This window comes from Protopterus annectens, chromosome 3.part1 (assembly GCF_019279795.1).
Source record: "Protopterus annectens isolate FY-2018-M chromosome 3.part1, PAN1.0, whole genome shotgun sequence".
In the NCBI taxonomy this organism is placed as follows: domain Eukaryota; kingdom Metazoa; phylum Chordata; order Ceratodontiformes; family Protopteridae; genus Protopterus; species Protopterus annectens.
In genome coordinates this window covers 1,731,891,627-1,731,912,179 of record NC_056732.1, presented here as the reverse complement: position 1 = coordinate 1,731,912,179, position 20,553 = coordinate 1,731,891,627, and the positions used below count along the sequence as shown (strand labels likewise).

At 37.7% G+C, this 20,553-nt stretch overlaps 1 protein-coding gene across 1 annotated transcript in view; it reads right to left on the bottom strand.

Annotated features, from left to right (window-relative positions):
* Positions 1-20,553, bottom strand: part of LOC122797851 — an 875,220-nt gene that overhangs the window by 144,575 nt on the left and 710,092 nt on the right. Inside the window, exon 10 of the mRNA XM_044066372.1 lies at positions 2,099-2,149. Coding sequence (XP_043922307.1) covers positions 2,099-2,149 — 51 coding nt within the window. The remainder of the gene's footprint in view (positions 1-2,098; positions 2,150-20,553) is intronic.

Genomic DNA, 20,553 nt, shown 5'->3' with positions numbered 1-20,553 from the left:
TCAAGATTGCAGCATGCCATACAACAAGCACTCTCCAAGCACACAGACATGTGACAACAATTCACTTGTATAATCCTAAGCCAGCGCAAACACAAAATGTTCTTTAGCACTGTTTACATCCCTACCCTAATATTTTCTGCATTTATTCATGATTGAATCAATGCTCTTTACTCTGCTTCAGTGCTGGTGATATAAATATTATAGAAATACCTAAAAAATATGTTAACTGGACTGTTAAATGTCTGTGTACTCCTATGTGTGGTACGTGATTATAAGACTGAAACTAGAAATATGTATTTTTTGCTAAATACTTTACTTTTTACTATTTATCTCTAATATTACACATGTTTATAGAATCCGAGTTTCAGAAGCTCATAGGTACTGACTACATTGTTGATCTTTGAGGATCTTTACCAGCCTAGCCCTGAATTCCATCTGTGTTTTTAGCCTTAGTAATTTACTACCAAAGGACCTACATTTTGTGGATGTCTTGCACAATCACGGTTGAGATAATCTTTTAGTATTGTGTGAAAACCAATGTATAGCAAATGTGAATAACCATAACAATGGAGTATGTTATTTATATGATTCTTCCTGTCCATCATAGACAAGAATGAGAAGTCAAGAGTAAAGAGATTTTCTAATCCGTGCATTGACAATAAAGTTGTAGGAAGTAAGTGACATATTTAACCTCACATGGACAGGAAGTTGGCTTCAGGAAGTGGTATTCTTTATGAGTCATATCTATCCCTCATTAATAATCTATTCAAGTTGCACTAGAAGTTGTGGTCTGCAAAGGGAGTACTTGTGCCGCTACTGAAATTGAGGATGTATAGAAGGTGTGAAAGGATGGGGACTCTCTGCATGTCAGACAGAGAGATCTCCTCTTAGCAGCCTTTAGGAAACCAGAAGAAGTACTGGGTTTCCAGACAGTCACAGCAGCCATTTTGATTTAATCCCTTGGTTTTCTTCTTGATAAAATGCAGTGGTAACTCAGAATAAATCTGGTATTTTGGACATGTACATGCCTATGGGCATTACATTCAGTGATGGACCTATGAGTGCAATATAAAGCAGAATGATAACGTCCCTGGATTTGAATGTCATATTATTGCTAATCAGTTGTGGTTTAAAAAATAATTTCCTCACAGCAGTCGATGTATGTTGTAAAAATGACCACTGTTTGGTTCCTCAAAACTGGGTTAATATTCAGGAGATTTTTTTTCAATGTAATAGTTGCAAAGGAAATTTTGCTTTGCAAAGAATACATTTATGCACTTTTAGTTTTGAAGCACAGTTTGTGCACCAGCTATTTCTGCCAGGATTTACTGAAAGTTTTTGATGTCTTTTGGAGTGTTCATGATGGTGCAGACTTTCAAGTCATTAGGAAACTTTGTTAGCCAGAAACCTTAATAATTTGCCTTGATATCTCAGAAGTGGGTGACAAAAATGGGATATTGAGGACAAAGCCCTGTGGTTATGCACTAGTGAGAGGCCCATTGGTATAAATGGATCCATCGACACTAACTACTTGAGTTTTATTTCTCACACAGTTTGTCATAAAAAGAGTTACATAAAGATTTACATTTGGCTGAATGAGTTTATTAACTATGGCTGAAAAAGGGATGGTGTTGAATGCATTTCTATAGTCATGCACTGTTTTGCCCACATCCATTGCTTCAGTAACTTTTTTGAAGAGGTCTGCTAGGTTACGTTGGCAGGATCTGCCTCTGACAAATCTAAACTGTCGTCAACAGTCTTTAGGGTCTTTGTATCCTTATATATTAATCCTATATCAATACATTTTTATTAATTTTATTTAACATTTGTTTACCGGGAAAGTTTGACTTGGAACAAAGTCAGTTTTCAGCAGAGGCCAGGAGATAAATGCTCCAGATCTCTTTGTTGCTAGTATTACAGAAGAGACAGGTCAGGCTTGCAGGTCTGTAATTAGCTGGAAGCATTGAAGCCCCACGTTCGAGCAAGGAAATGATTGTTGCTGTCCTCCATTCATCTAGTGTGAACACTTTTTTGAGTCTGATACTGAAAACATCTGCTTCTATGTCAAAGAAGTGAAACAGAAAGTGAAACTACTTACTGGGAGCATTAAAGGCTGCAACACTTTGAGCTCTGCTGACCTTTGCAGCACCTGCAATGAGAAAAAAGAAGGACTTTATCATTGAGAAAGTAAAACATGAATACCCAATATAGTCCTTGTGTTGTACATTATTGGTAATATATGGTATAACAGTTTATACTCCTAAACTGAGGAATGAGATAATCTGGACTGAAGGGTACATTAATGGCTGAGTGTTCTTGTAATGTTTACTGTGTCACTTAACATTTTTTTGTAAGATAAGTATCATTACCAGACGTTACTGTATATGTTGACATGCGTGAATGGGCGTTCCTTCGCTGAAGGTTGTGCGTTAGGCCCGGCAAGCCAGTATGTAAAAATCTACTGCCAATCATTAGTGGACCGGAGTTCCGCTGTGGCGACCCCTAACCGGGAAAAGCCGAAAGACACAAGCAAACTGTATATGTTGATGACAACCCACATTATTTCAATTTCAGAACCTTTTATTGCTGCTTGATTAGAACGAATGCATGCATGTTCAAAGGTATACACAAGACTATCAGTATTCCAATTCTCATTATATAATGATATTGACTCAGGTCAGGAGAGATTTGTGAGCAAAAACTATGGAGGGGATGATAATGCAGCAGACTCAATGATCATGTCTGTTGACATTAAAGGTTCATTACATTCTGTAACACTGAACAAAAGTAAATATCAGAAATGAGTCTGCTTTTTATGAAAGTAAAATGGTCTGTGGAAGATATAGGTACATTACAGACAGTGAGAACAAGCAGAGTGAGGAACTGAAAATACAAAGAAACCAAAATACTTTTATTAAGATTAACTTCAAGATTGCAGCATGCCATACAACAATGTAAGTAAATAATGTGGGAAGAAATAGCCAGGGAATTGTTATGGCTAGGCTTGTATAGGCCCTAGGGCTGATAGCCTAGTACCAACCTATGAACCTATGAACCTATGAACCTATGAACAAGCACTCTCCAAGCACACAAAGACGTGAAGACAATTCACTTGTATAATCCTAAGCCAATGCATACACAAAATTTTTTTGATGGGAGGGTGGCCTAATGGTTAAGGTGCTTGCCTTACAAGCACAACATGCAGGGTTTGAGTCTCACAAGGGATAATTGGCTAGGCTTAAAATGGCTCACAAGGGCAGTTTACTTAGTATAAACCTATGACTCTTTTGCACTGCTTAAATCACTACCCTAATATTTTCTGCATTTATTCATGATCAAATCAATGCTCTTTACTCTGCTTCAGTGCTGGTGATATAAATATTATATAAATACCTAAAAAATATGTTTAACTGGACTGTTAAATGTCTGTGTATTCCAATGTGAGATACATGATTATAAGACTGAAACTAGAAATATGTATTTTTTGCTAAATACTTTACTTTTTACTATTTATCTCTAATATTACATGTTTATAGAATCCGAGTTTCAGAAGCTCATAGGTACTGACTACATTGTTTATCTTTGAGGATCTTTACCAGCCTAGCCCTGAATTTCATCTGAGTTTTTAGCCTTAGTAATTTAGTACCAAAGCACCTACATTTTGTGGACATCTTGCACAATCACAGTTGAGATAATCTTTTAGTATTGCATGAAAACCAATGTATAGCAAATGTGAATAACCATAACAATGGAGTATGTTATTTATATGATTCTTCCTGTCCATCATAGACAAGAATGAGAAGTCAAGAGTAAAGAGAGTTTCTAATCCATGCATTGACAATAAACTTGTAGAAAGTAAGTGACAAGCTTAACCTCACATGGACAGGAAGTTTTCCCCAGGGAAGTGGTATTCTTTATGAGACATATCTATACCTCATTAATGTTCTATTGAGGTTGCAGTAGAAGTTGTGGTCTGCAACGTGAGACTTGTGCCGGTATTGAAATAGTGGATGTGCAGAAGGTGTGAAAGGATGTGGACACTGTATGTCAGACAGAGATCTACACTTAGCAGCCTTTAGGAAGTAAAAAGAAGAAGGTCTGGTTTGTCAGGCAGTCAGAGCAGCTGTTATAATTTAATCCTTGGTTTTCTTCTTGATAAAATGCAGTGGTAACTCAGGATAAATCTGGCATTTTGGACATGTACATGCCTTTGGGGCATTACATTCAATGATGGACCTATGAGTGCAGTGTAAAGCAGAATGATAATGTCCCTGGATTTGAATGTCATATTATTGCTAATCAGTTGTGGTTTAAAAAAGAATTTCCTCACAGCAGTCGATGTATGTTGTAAAAATGACCACTGATTGGCCCCTCACAAGTGGGTTAATATTCAGGAGCTTTTTTTTCAATGCAATAGTTGCAAAGGAAGTTTTGCTTTGCGAAAAATACATTTATGCACTTTTAGTTTTGAAACATGGTTTGTACACCAGCTATTTGTGCCAGGATTTCCTGAAAGTTCTTGATGCCTTTTGGAGTGTTCATGACGGCACAGACTTTACAGTCATTAGGAAACTCTGTTAGCCAGAAACCTTAATAATTTGCCTTGGTATCTGAGAAGTGGATGCCAAAAAGATGATACTGAGGACAAAGCCTTGTGGTTATGCACTACTGAGAGGCCCTTGGTGGAAATCGATCCATCCAGCCTAACTACTTCTGTTTTATTTAACACACAGTTTGTTATTCAAAGAGTTACATAAAGATTTACATTTAGCTGAATGAGTTTATTAATTATGGCTGAATAGGGGTGGTGTTGAATGCATTTCTCTAGACATGGACGGTTTTGCCCACATCCATTGCTTCTGTAACTTTTTGAAGAGTTCTACTAGGCTCAGTTGTCAGGATCTGCCTTTTACAAATCTAAACTGAGGTAAATGGTCTTTAGGTTCCTTATATCCTTATATATTAATCTTATATGTGTTTTATTTAATATTTGTTTACTGGGAAAGTCTGGCTTGGAATGATGCCAATTTTCAGCGGATGCCTGGAGAGAAATGTCCCAGATACATGCCTTAGTTTCTAGCATTACAAATTAGACTGGTCAGGCTTGCAGGTCTATGATTAGATGAAAGCATTAAAGCCCCCCATTTGATTAAGGGAATGATTGTTGCTGTCCTGCATTCATCTAGAGTGAACTCTTTTTTGAGTCTAATACTGAAAAACATCTGTAAAGTATCAGTCAACTCATGCTCATGCTAAAAATTCCTCAAACTTTAATCTTATCTGGCACCATAGATGTATTGCTCTTGGTCTCTGATATTGCTTTGAGATTGGTAACTGGGAGATGTGAGTGGGTTGCATTTGTGTGTATGTGATCTGAGAATACAGGAGGAGTGAGGGTGTGAAACTCGAGCAAAACTTATCTGCTGGTTGATTGTATATGGTCTCTCAGTCTGGGATGTGGTATCATTTACTCAGTGTTGTACAGAGGTGGACATTCTTTTTGATATTCTTAATATTATAAAATAAGATTGTGTTGTCCTGCCCTTAGCTGGCTATTTTCTTTCCTTTTGGGCTTTGGATTCTATGATCAGTGTTTAAAGTTCTTCCTAATTTTTATGGAAAGCAATTACTTTTGTTTTATCAGAGTAATGTCTCTTTGGGAGTTGATTAAAACAAAATGCAGAGGATATAGAGAGGATATACGATACTCCATATATAGGGTTACTGGGAACAGCACTTGCTTCATTCAAATGTCTGTCCTTGACATTCTCATCTCTCGTTTGTGTGTTCACTGGAGATATTTTTTTAATGTTGGTTAGATGTTGCATTTTACATTCCTTTTCTGTCTTTTGTACTTGTTGTCTATGTCTCGCTAGATTGGGTTCCAGTTTTGGGAATCTATATAATTTCTTTGTTAGTAGATGGAATGAATAAATACTTCTATGTCAAAGAAGGGAGGAGAAATTTTTGTCAAAGAAGTGAAACAGAAGATAAAACTACTTACTGGGAATGTTAAAGGCTTCAACACTTTGAGCTCTGCTGACCTTTGCAGCACCTGCAATCAGAAACAAAGAAGGATTTTATCATTAGGAAAGTGAAACATGAATACCTAACACTGTCCTTGTGTTGTATATTCTTGGGAATATATGACATAACAGTTTATACCCCTAAACTGAGGAATGAGTTAATGTGGACCTGAACAGCAGGTTAACATCTGACTGCAGGAAGTTTCCTGTAATGTTTACTGTGTAACTTAAAGTTTTTTGTAAGCTAGGAATCATTACTAGAAGTTACTGTATATGTTAAACCACAAAAACAGTCACCAGCCCACACGGTTTCCTGAGTTCTAAATAAATCCAAAAGCAAGTAATTATAAAAACACTGAAGAACTCAGGTATGGCCAAGGTTTCCAGTTTCAGTTGAAGTTTTAATGTTAAAACATAAGCGTTTCAGAGGAAAATCTGTTTCATCAGATGCTAATAAATACAACTGAAATGTGCTTCTTCTTATACAACCTCTAACAAGCATTAGTAGTCACATGATACAAATTAGGTAAAAACAATTAACGTCTTAAGATGTAACTTGAGCTTAGTACCCTGCTGAATGAAAGAAATGCATGCAAGCATGCACTACTACCAATGGAAGACACATGACTAATATGTAAAAAATTGAAATTTATATATATATATATATATATATATATATATATATATATATATATATATATGTATTCCAATGTGTGGCACGTAGTTATAAGACTGAATCTAGAAATATTGTGGGGTTTTTTTTGGTAAATACTTGAATTTTTACCCTTTATCTCTATTTTTACATATGTTTATAGAACCCGAGTTTCAGAAATTCATACATACTTACTATGTTTGATCTTTGAGGATCTTTACCAGCCTAACCCTGAAATCTCTCTGTGTTTCTAGCCTTAGTAGTTTAGTACCAAAGCACCTATATTTTGTGGATATCTTGCATAATCACAATTGAGATGATGCTTTAGTATTGTGTGTAAACCCTTGTATAGCAAATTTGAATAACCGTAACTCTGTCGTATGTTATTCACATGATTCTCCCTCTCCATTAGGCACAGGAATGAGAAATCAAGAGTAATGGGACAGTTTCTACCCCTTGTATTGAGAATAAACTTGTAGAAAATAAGTGCCATTCTTAACTTCACTTGGAGAGGAATTTCATTTCAGGGAAATGGTATTCTCTCTCATTTATGTTCCATTGAAGTTGCAGTGGGAATTGTGCACTGCAAAGTGAGTACTTGTGCCATTATTAAAATTGAGGATGTGTAGAAAGTATGAAAGGATGGGATACCCCATATGTGAGTTGCAGAACTCCACTTAGTAGCCTTTAGGACACTAAGAAGAAGAGGGACTTGGTTTTGAGGCAGTCACAGCAGCTCTTATCATTTAATCCTTTGGTTTTCTTCTTCATAAAATGCAGTGGTCACTCGGGATAAATCTGGTGTTTTGAACATGTACATGCCTATGGGGCAAAACATTCAATGAAGGGCCTATCAGTGCAGTACAAACCACAGTGACAACCTTGCTGGTTTTGGATGCTATATTATTGCTAATCAGTTGTTGTTTAAAAAACAATTTTCTCACAGCAGTCAATGTATGTTGTAAAAATGACTCTCATTTGTCCCTCACGAAAGTGTTAATATTCTGGATTTTTTCCATGTAATAGTTGGTAGGGAAATTTTTCTTTGCAAAGATACACTTATGCACTTCTAGTTTTGAACTGTGGATATGACACAAGCTATTTCTGCAAGGACTTCCTGAATGCTGTTGATGCCTTTTAGAGTGTTCATGATGGTGCAGACTTTACAGTCATTAGGAAACTGTTAGCCAGAGGCCTTCATAATTTACTTTGATATCTGAGACATGGATGCCAAAAAGTAGTACACCAAGCACACAGCCCTGTGTGTATGCACTAGTTACAGGCCCCAAGGTGGAAATGGATCCATCCACCCTAACTACTTCTGCTTCATTTGTGACACAGGTTGTCATTCAAGGAGTTACATAAAGATTTACATTTAGCTGAATGAGTTTATTAACTATTGTGTATGCACTAGTTACAGGCCCCTAGGTGGAAATGGATCCATCCACCCTAACTACTTCTGCTTAATTTGTGACACAGGTTTTCATTCAAGGAGTTGCATAAAGATTTACATTTAGCTGAATGAGTTTATTAACTATTGTGTATGCACTAGTTACAGGCCCCTAGGTGGAAATGGATCCATCCACCCTAACTACTTCTGCTTAATTTGTGACACAGGTTGTCATTCAAGGAGTTACATAAAGATTTACATTTAGCTGAATGAGTTTATTAACTATTGTGTATGCACTAGTTACAGGCCCCTAGGTGGAAATGGATCCATCCACCCTAACTACTTCTGCTTAATTTGTGACACAGGTTGTCATTCAAGGAGTTACATAAAGATTTACATTTAGCTGAATGAGTTTATTAACTATTGTGTATGCACTAGTTACAGGCCCCTAGGTGGAAATGGATCCATCCACCCTAACTACTTCTGCTTAATTTGTGACACAGGTTGTCATTCAAGGAGTTACATAAAGATTTACATTTAGCTGAATGAGTTTATTAACTATTGTGTATGCACTAGTTACAGGCCCGTAGGTGGAAATGGATCCATCCACCCCAACTACTTCTGCTTAATTTGTGACACAGGTTGTCATTCAAGGAGATAAATAAAGATTTACATTTAGCTGAATGAGTTTATTAACTATTGTGTATGCACTAGTTACAGGCCCATAGGTGGAAATGGATCCATCCACCCCAACTACTTCTGCTTAATTTGTGACACAGGTTGTCATTCAAAGAGATAAATAAAGATTTACATTTAGCTGAATGAGTTTATTAACTATTATGTATGCACTAGTTACAGGCCCCTAGGTGGAAATGGATCCATCCACCCTAACTACTTCTGCTTAATTTGTGACACAGGTTGTCATTCAAGGAGTTACATAAAGATTTACATTTAGCTGAATGAGTTTATTAACTATTATGTATGCACTAGTTACAGGCCCCTAGGTGGAAATGGATCCATCCACCCTAACTACTTCTGCTTAATTTGTGACACAGGTTGTCATTCAAGGAGTTACATAAAGATTTACATTTAGCTGAATGAGTTTATTAACTATTGTGTATGCACTAGTTACAGGCCCCTAGGTGGAAATGATCCATCCACCCTAACTACTTCTGCTTAATTTGTGACACAGGTTGTCATTGAAGGAGTTACATAAAGATTTACATTTAGCTAAATGAGTTTATTAACTATTGTGTATGCACTAGTTACAGGCCCCTAGGTGGAAATGGATCCATCCACCCTAACTACTTCTGCTTAATTTGTGACACAGTTTGTCATTCAAGGAGTTACATAAAGATTTACATTTAGCTGAATGAGTTTATTAACTATTGTGTATGCACTAGTTACAGGCCCCTAGGTGGAAATGGATCCATCCACCCTAACTACTTCTGCTTAATTTGTGACACAGGTTGTCATTCAAGGAGTTGCATAAAGATTTACATTTAGCTGAATGTGTTTATTAACTATTGTGTATGCACTAGTTACAGGCCCCTAGGTGGAAATGGATCCATCCACCCTAACTACTTCTGCTTAATTTGTGACACAGGTTGTCATTCAAGGAGTTACAGAAGGATTTACATTTAGCTAAATGAGTTTATTAACTATTGTGTATGCACTAGTTACAGGCCCCTAGGTGGAAATGGATCCATCCACCCCAACTACTTCTGCTTAATTTGTGACACAGGTTGTCATTCAAGGAGTTACATAAAGATTTACATTTAGCTAAATGAGTTTATTAACTATTGTGTATGCACTAGTTACAGGCCCCTAGGTGGAAATGGATCCATCCACCCTAACTACTTCTGCTTAATTTGTGACACAGGTTGTCATTCAAGGAGTTACATAAAGATTTACATTTAGCTAAATGAGTTTATTAACTATTGTGTATGCACTAGTTACAGGCCCCTAGGTGGAAATGGATCCATCCACCCTAACTACTTCTGCTTAATTTGTGACACAGGTTGTCATTCAAGGAGTTACATAAAGATTTACATTTAGCTAAATGAGTTTATTAACTATTGTGTATGCACTAGTTACAGACCCCTAGGTGGAAATGGATCCATACACCCCAACTACTTCTGCTTAATTTGTGACACAGGTTGTCATTCAAGGAGTTACATAAAGATTTACATTTAGCTGAATGAGTTTATTAACTATTGCTGACAACGGGATGGTGTTGAATGCCTTTGTGTAGACAAGCACTGTTTTACTCACATCATTTGCTTAAGTAACTTTTTTGAAGAGTTCAGCCAGGTTAAGTTGGCAGGATCTGCCCTTGACAAATCTAAAATGAGGTCAACAGTCTTTAAGTTCCTTATATCCTGATATATTAGTTCTATATTGATCCTTACCCTAGCATTACAGATGGGACTGGTCAGGCTTACTGGTCTGCCCTCCAGTCATCTAGTATGAAGCCTTTTTTGAGTCTGATATTGAGCAACTTCTGTAAGGGATCAGTCAACTCATGCTCAGGCTGAAAAGCAGGCAATGGTGGACATCGTTTCTGATATTTTTATATTATAAAATAAAGTTGTGTTGTTGTTCTTCCCTCTCTAGTTATTTTCTTTCATATCTGGCCTTGCATTCTTTGATCAGTAAAGTTCTTCCTAAGTTTTAGTAAAAGCAATTATTTTTGTTTTGTCAGAGTAATGTCACTCTGGGAGTTCATTACAACAAAATGCAGAGCATATAGACAGTATACAATACTCCATATGTTGGATGACTGGGAACAGCACATATTTCATACAAGTGTAAATCCTTGAATTTCTCATCTCTAGTTTGTAAATCCACTGAAGATTTTTCAATGTTGGTTAGAAGTTCCATTTTATATTCCATTACTGTCTTTTATAACTTGTCCATGTTTCACTAGATTGAGGTCCTGTTTTGGGAATCAATGTGATCTCTTTTTGAGTAGATAGAATATCAAAGAAATGAAACAGAAGATAAAACTGTTTACTGGGAACATTAAAGGCTGCAGAACTTTGAGCTCTGCTGACCTTTGCAGCACCTGTAATTAGAAAAAATGATTTTATCATTTAAAAAGTAAAACATGAACACCTAATATTGTCTTTGTGTTGTATATCCTTGGTAATATATCACATAAGAGTTTATAATCCTAAACAGAGGAATGAGATAATGTGGACCTGAGTAGCAGATTAACATCTGACTGCAGGAAATTTCCTGTAATGTTTACTGTGTGCACTTAACATTTTTGTAAGATAAGAATCATTACCATTAGTTAGTCTATATGGGATGACATTCCTCATTTCTATCAATTTCAGAACCTTCTGTAGCTGCTTGATTAGGAAAAAAAGATGCCTGTTTAAATGTATACACAAGACTATCAGTATTCAAATTCTCTTCATATAATGACATTGACTCAGGTCATGATAGCACGGTGAGCAACAACTGGGGAGGGGATCATAATGCAGCAGACTCAATGACCATGTTTGATGACATTAAATGCTCTTTACCTTCTGCAACACTGAAAAGAAGTAAACATCAGAATCTACTAGCTGTATATAGCCTTTCTTATACTTTGAAAGTCAGTGCAGTTCTGGTAAATGAGTGCTTGCACTCAATGTCTTTGTCACAGAATGCTGGACAGTACAGTGCTGCTTAACAGGCAAACACAGTTATTGCCTGCATAGGTTCATAGGTTCATAGGTTGATACTAGGCTATCGGCTCTAAGCCTATACTAGCCTAGCCAAACAATTCCCTGGATATTTCTTCCCACAATATTTACTTCCCTGGACCCCTGTCAAGCAGGGTGACTGATGTAATCACCAGGGTGAATTTCCTATCTCCCATCCAATTATCAAGGTTCTTTTGAAGATGGCCAAGGAGGCGCTCTGCTTGACAGGTATGGGCAGTCTATTCCAGAGTATGGGAAGTCTCTGGGTCAGGAACCTACCCTCCAGCATGTTTTGTTCATTGTGATGATAAGGTTTAGATCCCTGGAGTGTGTGGCTCTGAGGGATTGGGATTTATTTAAGTGGAGCATGTCCAACAGCTCAGGGTTTGACATGGCATTGTATGTTAAGCAGGGATCACCTCTGAGTAGATGATATGCCACAGAGTATAGCTGGAGTTTTGTTAGATGGTCAGTATAGGGCATTTGCTTTAGGATTGTGATTCTTTTAGTGAGGTATTTCTGTGGCCTTTCCAGCTGTTGCAGATGTCTTGTGTGGTACATACCAAACGGGGAGTTGTACTCTATAATGGGTCTAATGAAGGATGAGTACAGTGGGACAATGACCTCCTTTTTTCTGGATGAAAGGCCCTTAGTGATGAGGTGTGCCACATAGAAGGATTTCCTGACTGTTGTGGTGATGTCGTTATCAAAGGTGAGACCACTGTCTACCTGTGTCCCTAAGTCTCTCATCACACTTTCAGTGTTTAGTGTACTGCCATCTATGCGGTAATTCATGGGTACATGTTTTTTCCCTAAGGAGATAACTATACATTTCTTGGCATTAAGCTTGAGCCCATGGCTCTGACACCAAGCATCTGTTTCTGTAAGGCCCTTTTGTAGAATATCCACATTATTTGGGGATTCAATAATGACTCCCAGTTTGCAGTCATCTGCGAACTTTGTTAGCCAGAGTCCGTTAGTGTTGGCCTGTACTTCAGAGAAGTAGAGCAGTCCCAGGACTGAACCCTGAGGTACTCCACTTGTCACTTGTCTGGAGTTGGATTTGGAGTCGGCTACTTTTGCAGTCTGTGTTCTGCCAGTAAGCCAGTTGGCAACCCATAGAGTGGCATAGGGATTTATGCCCAGCTTATTAAGTTTATCTATGATTCCAGAATGGGGGATGGTGTTGAAGGCCTTGGCAAGATTCAGATAGGTTGTGTGGGCTGCCTTACTCTTGTCTGCAGCTCTGGAGACTGATTCGAAGAAGTCAATCAGGTTCAGGAGACAAGATCGCCCATTCACAAACCTAAACTGGGTGGGGTCCAGTGTTTGAAGGTTGCCAATATCTTTGTTCATAAGTTCCATGATAATGCATTCCATGTCCATGCAGATCAAGCTCATCAGACTGATGGGACTGTAGTTCCCAGGATCCAAGGTGGCCCCCCCTTGTGGAGTGGGATAACTGTAGCTGTGCGCCACTCAGTGAGCATGAAGCCTGAGCTGAGGCTATTATTAAACATGACACTTAGGTGAAGTGTCAGTTCATTTTGTAGTTCATTTAGTACACATCTCGGGTGTCATCTGGTCCCATGGATGCTGTAGTCTTAGCTTTAGAGAGTGCAGTTTCTACCTGTGTGACCTTGATTACCAGAATTTAGCAATCTTTTGTTATTGAGATGGGCCCTTTAGGGGGTGAGAGGGGGGTGAAGTTGGCACTAAATCAATCTGCTAGGATATTGGCAATATCCCTGGGATAAGTATATTTAATGCCATTCTGTTGTAGCTCGGAGCAGATCTGACCTTTGCCATTTAGATTCTTGACATAACTATAGAATGCCTTGTGGTTGTCTTTGGAATCTGTTAGAAAAATATGTACTTAAACATATACAGAATGTTAGGAAAATATGTGCTTAGACATATATAAACTATTAGAAGAATATGTACTCAAACATATATGTAGTGCAAAGTTTAGAAACAGTATAATATGTAATGCATTTAATTCAGTTTTACTAGAATGGCAGTAGAAATGATCTTGCATGTAATTGCTTGAAGCTTAGCTGTAGTGTAATTAAAACTCTGACCCTGACAGTAGCCAGCTCAGCAGGCTTATGTCTTTCAGCATTATTATCTGCAGAGTTAGAGAGAAATGAATATGTATGCATGTGTATCTTTCTTCCCTCCACCGAGAAGGATGGCCTTGTGAACACTATCAGAGATAGTGTGCAGCTGCTTACCAGAGAGACAAAGGAACATATTAAGAAGACATTCATTCATTGTATTCAAACTAATCCAAGAGCCTTGGATTAGTAACATTTACAGGAAGACATTGTAACTGACCAGGTGCCTTACAAGGCTGTAATATTCTCATGGGAAAACTTTTAAAAAAGCATTACATCAGCGTTTACTTATGGACTATAGTGATGTAAATGCCCTGTGACTGACCACGTCAGTAAGGTGGGCAAAAGCTGATTGCAAATGGTATATAATTGAGGGTATTTCCTGAATGTAATTAGTCAAAACTCTATACATGTTATGTATGGTTTTTTGCCTCCTAATGTACATTAGTAAAGAAACGTTATTTGAACCTTGAGCCTACTGTCTTACTGACTGTCATTTTGAAATGCCTAATGATTTTTACAGTCTGATTTTAACAATTTATTTAACATTTTGGTCCTTCTGAAGCCGGAATTCCCTTGGTAAGCTGCAGGTCAGAGTGCATGGGTGATAATAAATCTGCGCAGGAGAAGCTGCCATAACAAAATGGTTCTTCTTAAAGTGAAAAGACCTCCGACTGAATTGTTGTGTGTAAAGAGGCTGTCCACTTTCTGATCTGTGGCTGAAAAGCGGAAGACTGGGCCCCAAGAAGAAAAGGCAGTCATAAATGGGAGGCTCAGGTAAGAAGAATTTCCCTCTTTGTCTTTGTTTTAGATCAGGGACCAGGTTACACTGTGCTATTGCTAAGGTTTGTGATAGCAGGGAGAGAGAGTCGAAGTATTGTATCTTGAGTCATAGATCAGGGAATAACAAAGCAAAGTAAACAGTCATTCTAGACACTACTGTGGATATGGGGAAATAAGATACCACGTGGTACAAGAGAAGGGTTACGTAACAGTCTTTTTAAGACATGGGAAATCAGTGCACTGAGAGATCACGAGATCCGCCCCTAATGGATAATGTGAAGCATATGCAATTGCAGCAAGCAGATAATGTGAGATATTTTGCAAAATGTGTTAACAACTATGAATTTGATAGTAAACTAGATAAACTTCCACTAGTTAAACTCCTTAAACAAGCTTAAATCTGATGCAGGACGTCAGGCAAAAAAACAGCACCAACTAGGCATACCTCAAGCACACAGGTGGATTGAGGAAGCAAATTGTAGAAAAACAGAAGCTTAGAAAATTCTGAAACATTTTTAGACAACAGAGTGAAAGGTCTGACAGACAGAATCTCTGAGAAATGGAAACTTAGAGCAGACTGGACTTGCATTAATTAATGCATACAACAGGAAAATGAGACAATAGATGGATATTATGCTAGATTATTAGAATGCTTTAAACAACAATTAAAAAATGCATTTTTAAAAGGTTGCATTGCCTCTGTCAGTAGCTTTATTACAAAGCATATGATAGATCACTGAACAAGCAGGCTGCAAGCCTTACTTGAGTATGCTAGACGTACTGAAAGACACTTTAATAGTAAAAAAAAAAAGGCACAAGTCTTCACTGCTGAAGACGGAGCTGAAGTATTTGTATTACAGTCAGATAAAAAGGGCATCTAGCTAGGGACTGTAAACAAAATAAGAAAGCAATGACAGAAGATAAAGGAGATGAGGACTGACTATATGATAGTGATAATAACCAAAAATCATCAGGAAAGGTTAATAAACAAAAAGAAAATGTAGATGTAGTAGAGGGAATAAAGGAAGTACAAACAGATGTAGAGGATAAAAATGGAAATGAAATTTTAGATTTAGCATTGTTGAGCCTGGAGCTCTACCTAGCAGATACAAAACCAGAAGTGACACTTCTGGTGGAGGGAAGGAAAGTCAAATTCCTGTGTGACTCAGGAGCGTCACGGACTTTGATATACCCCTCCAAGTTACCAAAACATTCTGTATCACCTGATTATATATTAGTAAAAGCAGCAAATGGACAGCTATACAGGGAACCACTCTCCCATAATATAGCAATAACTGACCCTGTTTCAGGTATGACTCAGAAAAGTAAAATTGTAGTTTCTGCAAAATATCCAGTAAACTTACTGGGAAGAGACCTTGTGCAGATATTTGGCATAGCAGTAGTTCCTACCATGCAGGGTATGGAAGCACAAAGACAAATGGATGCTTTTGTGGTGTGATCAGAGGGTGAAGCCTATTATTGGTACAGCCAGGACCAACTGGTCCAGGGGCAGTAACCAAAGAACTGATGAACGTAGCCATCAGTAAGGTACCCTCCCTTGACACTGATCAGCAGCACTTGTTACATTGTACTCTATACTACTGTAGCACACCAGGACCTGATAAGGAATATAAGCAAGAATCGTTCAAAAAAAAAAAAAAAAAAAATCCTGCTGACAGATTAATATTACGAACTTTATGTTGGGATACTGAGGGAAACAGTGTAGTAAGCTGTTCATTACCTCAGGAATTCATGAGATTGTATAAGTCCAATAGACTGCCACATGTCAGCTTGACAAAAAACAAAAGTGTTAAATGGGCAGACTTAGAAAAAAAGGTAACAAAATGGGAAAACAGACTGATTTAAAAATGTCAGGACAAGGGATACAAAAACAAAAACTGAATTGGTTGACACAGACACATACAGCTGTACACTTGCAATCTAGTGAGGACAGCTGATTAGGATTTTATTAAAGGAAAAGAAGAGGCCTTGTGTAAAATTCCAACAACTCTGTGGTCAACAGGCAAGTTAGATGTAGGGCTTATTCAAACAGCAGGACCAGTTACAATTACCCCAAAGTCAGCTTTTAGACCACAGAAAAGACAATACCTTTTGAAAAAGGATGCAGAAGTAGGAATTAAGCCTATAATAGCAGCATTACTCAAAAGGAGTACTGGTAGAATCTCCTGATTCACCATGTGATACACCCCTATTTCCTGTTAAAAAGCAAACGGAAATGGCAGATGGTACAAGATTTATAAGCTGTAAATAATGCAGTAATACCTAGAGCACCTACGGTGCCAGACCCACATACCTTGTTGAATGATTTAAAGCCACAACAGAAGTATTTTACTGTGGTAGATATAAGCAATGCTTTCTTTTCAATACCTATACATCCTGATAGTCAATATTGGTTTGCATTTACATTTCAGGGTAAAAAGTATACATATACTTGACTACCACAGGGATATTGTGAGAGCCCAATAATATTTGCACAAAAAAATGGCTAGCAACCTGGCAGGGTTTACCCCACTGGAAGGTAGTCAAATTTTACTTTATGTAAATGACATCTTGCTAGCAGCACCCAGCAGCAGTGCAGGGTGGATACAGTAGCATTATTAAAATTTTTAGTAATACAAGGACAAAGTAAACAAAAGTAAGTTACAACTTTGGAAAAAACAGGTTAGATACCTGGGATATGTGATATCCAATAGAGGTAGAATACTAGATAAAGGAAAAAAGAGAAGAGGAAAAAAAACAGCAATTTTGCAAGCACCCAAACCAACAACTAAGAAAGAAATAATGTCTTTCTTAGGTACAACTAATTTTTGTTGGAGCTGGGTACCAAATTATTTTACAATGGAGAACAGAAGCAGAAATGGCTTTCTGCAGGTTGAAGCAGTTAATAGCTTCTTCATTAGTTTTAGGACTTCCAAGTTATCACAAACGTTTTTTTCAGACCGTAGATTGTAAGCAAGGGTACATGACATCAGTATTAAAGCAACAACATGGGGATAAGCAATGCCCCATAGCTTACTATTCATCACAGTTAGACCCAGTGGTGCAATCTTTGCCTCACTGTGTACAAGCAGTAGTTGCAGCAGCAATGGCAGTGCAGGCTTCAGCCTCAGTAGTGTTATTCCACCCTCTCACATTGAGAATGCCTCATGTAGTTGCAATAATTCTGCTACAAGAAAAAGTTGCATACCTTTCTCCTGCTAGACATCTTTCATGTATGACCATACTGCTGAGCCAACCTCATATGAACAGTCAGCTTTACCTAGACAAGATCTTACAGATATGCCCTTGGATGATGCTGAGGTGACATATTACGTGGATGGCTCATGCAGAAGGGGTCCTACAGGGAAGAATCTGGTGGGGTATGCAGTAGTTACAGACACTGAAATTTTAGAAGCACAAACTGTGCCACACAACTTGTATGCTCAAGCAGCAGAACTGGTAGCTTTGACAGGAGCATGTATTTTAGTAGAAGGCAAGAAAGTGAACATATATACTGATAATCAGTATGCTTTTTCTACAGTACATGTGTTTGCACAACAATGAAGAAAATAGAGGGATGATTACATCCAGTGGAAAACCTATTAATCATGCGCAATTTATTTTGGAGCTATTAGAATCTATTCAGCTGCCTACCAAAGCAGCTATTTGTAAATGTGTAGCTCATACAAAACAACAGGATAAGATTTCAAAAGGTAATGCACGAACTAATGCAGCTGCAAAGCAAGCAGCCTCAGACTCAGAAACTTTATTTTTGAATGAGGAATTACAACCCTCTGAGATTTTAGATTTAGACGTTAAAAACAATGCAGATGCTTACTACAAAAGCAGAAAAACAAAAATGGGTAAAACAAGGTGCAATTTTTGAGAATGGACTGTACATTTCCAAAGGGAAAAAAAACAATATTGCCGTCTAATTTATTTAGATATGCAGCTTTGTTGAGCCATGGGCAGAGCCATGTCTCAACAGGGGGGATGGTACAGTTAGTAAATAGAATATTCCAAACATATGGATACATAAATTATACAATAAAATTTTGTGCAGCTTGTCATACTTGTAACAAGCACCATGCACAAGGAGCATTTAAAAACAAGCAAGGGAGTTTCCCTACACCACCATATCCGTTCCATACTATTTGTATGGACTTCATAGAGTTGAATAAATGTGAAGGAAGGAAGTTGATGAGTGAGACTCAGAAGAATTGGATTTGCTGTTTACCTCTAGCATTGCTGAGCATGAAAACAGTAACAAAAGTAAAGGGTTTGATCCCCTTTGAAGTAGTATTTGGAAGGGCATATTATGTGCCTCAGTGGAAAGCTCTCATGCCTGCAGAGCTGGAGGCTGACAGTTCATTAGCTAATTATATAAAAAAAACTGTTAATGAATAAATCTGTTTTGCAGTTTAACTCTTTTTCAGATGAAAGACTGAACAAGAACAAAGAACGTTCAATTTGATACACAAGGGCAAAATGGCCAAGAGTAAAGCAAATAGAAAAGCAGAGCAACCCCAGAACTATTGCATAATTATTTTGTTGGCTGTGCATTTGTTGACTATAAGTGTGACAATTTTTCTCTTATTGTGGTTTTTTCCTGCACTCAACCACACGAGTGAAAGTGAGAAGACGTGATGAACTGTTTATAGACTGGCATCCAAACTTTAACACATACCTGGCCATGAAGCATGTGTATACAGAGACTATGAACATTTCAAATTGCTGGGTTTGTACAGCTATACCAACAGCATATAAAAGACTGTTAATGTCCACTGTCCCTCTGGGGATAAAATGAGACTTGGGAAAGTTTGTTTTTGATACAGGAACTGTGAGATCACAGGACAAAATAGCTTTATTTTTACCTGTCACACAAAAAGGAGTTGTATGTTCTACAAAAGTGATACCCTCCAGGTGGGCTGGAGTAATGGTAATATAACAATGTCTTATAAATGTTACATTAAAGTCAGAAGTGGGGGTACTGTTTGTAATACTAACTATGATTCATATCTGAGTTCAATGAAAACTACATTAAATGCAGTACGTGACAATCCAGTCTTAACTAAACAATTGTCTATTAAAGATAGGAAAATGTTTCATGCAGGGATAACACGTATTAGTACCAAAGTAATGATTTTATTTGTGGGAAAAAGGCATATGAATGGTTACCTGAGAACTGGTCTGGCAGTTGTTTTTGGGTTATCTGGTTCCAGCAATAAGACATACTGCAGAATTACCTTTGGGTAAGATACAAAATGTAAGGAAAACAGCTCGAAAATCTGAAGGTCCAGTTAAGAAACCTGTGAATCCAGTTGGGGAGAATCGAAGCTGGTTGAAAAGACCATAATTCAGTAAGAAACAGAAATAAATTGACTCATATGGACTTGGGCAACAGTGTTATATCCTGGGCAGGAATACTACCAGCCTATGGAGCAGTCAAATCGATCTGGGAGCTGAGGAAGCTGTCCAGATTTCTCGAAGTAATGAGTAATGCAACTTTTTCCGCCCTGGAATTGGTGACTGATGAACTGAATGCAATGAGAACTGTTGTGCTACAAAATCGAATGGCTCTTTACTTCACCCTAGCGGCAAGAGGTGGTACACGAAGAAGAATGCTGTGCTTTTATCCCTGAGAATCGTCACGAGACAAATAATCACCTAGAGGTAATTCAGCAAGTATCAGCAATGACTAAACCAGGCCCAAACCCACTGACGGACTTTTTCCAGAATCTGTTTGGGGGGTGGGGTTCCATCCTATTGAACATTTTAATTGCTATTTGTGTGGGTATACTCCTAATAGGAGCATGTGTTTACTGTGGAATTCCCTGCATGAAAAGATTAATCAAAGAATTTGTTGATATATCTGTTACTGAAACTTTTT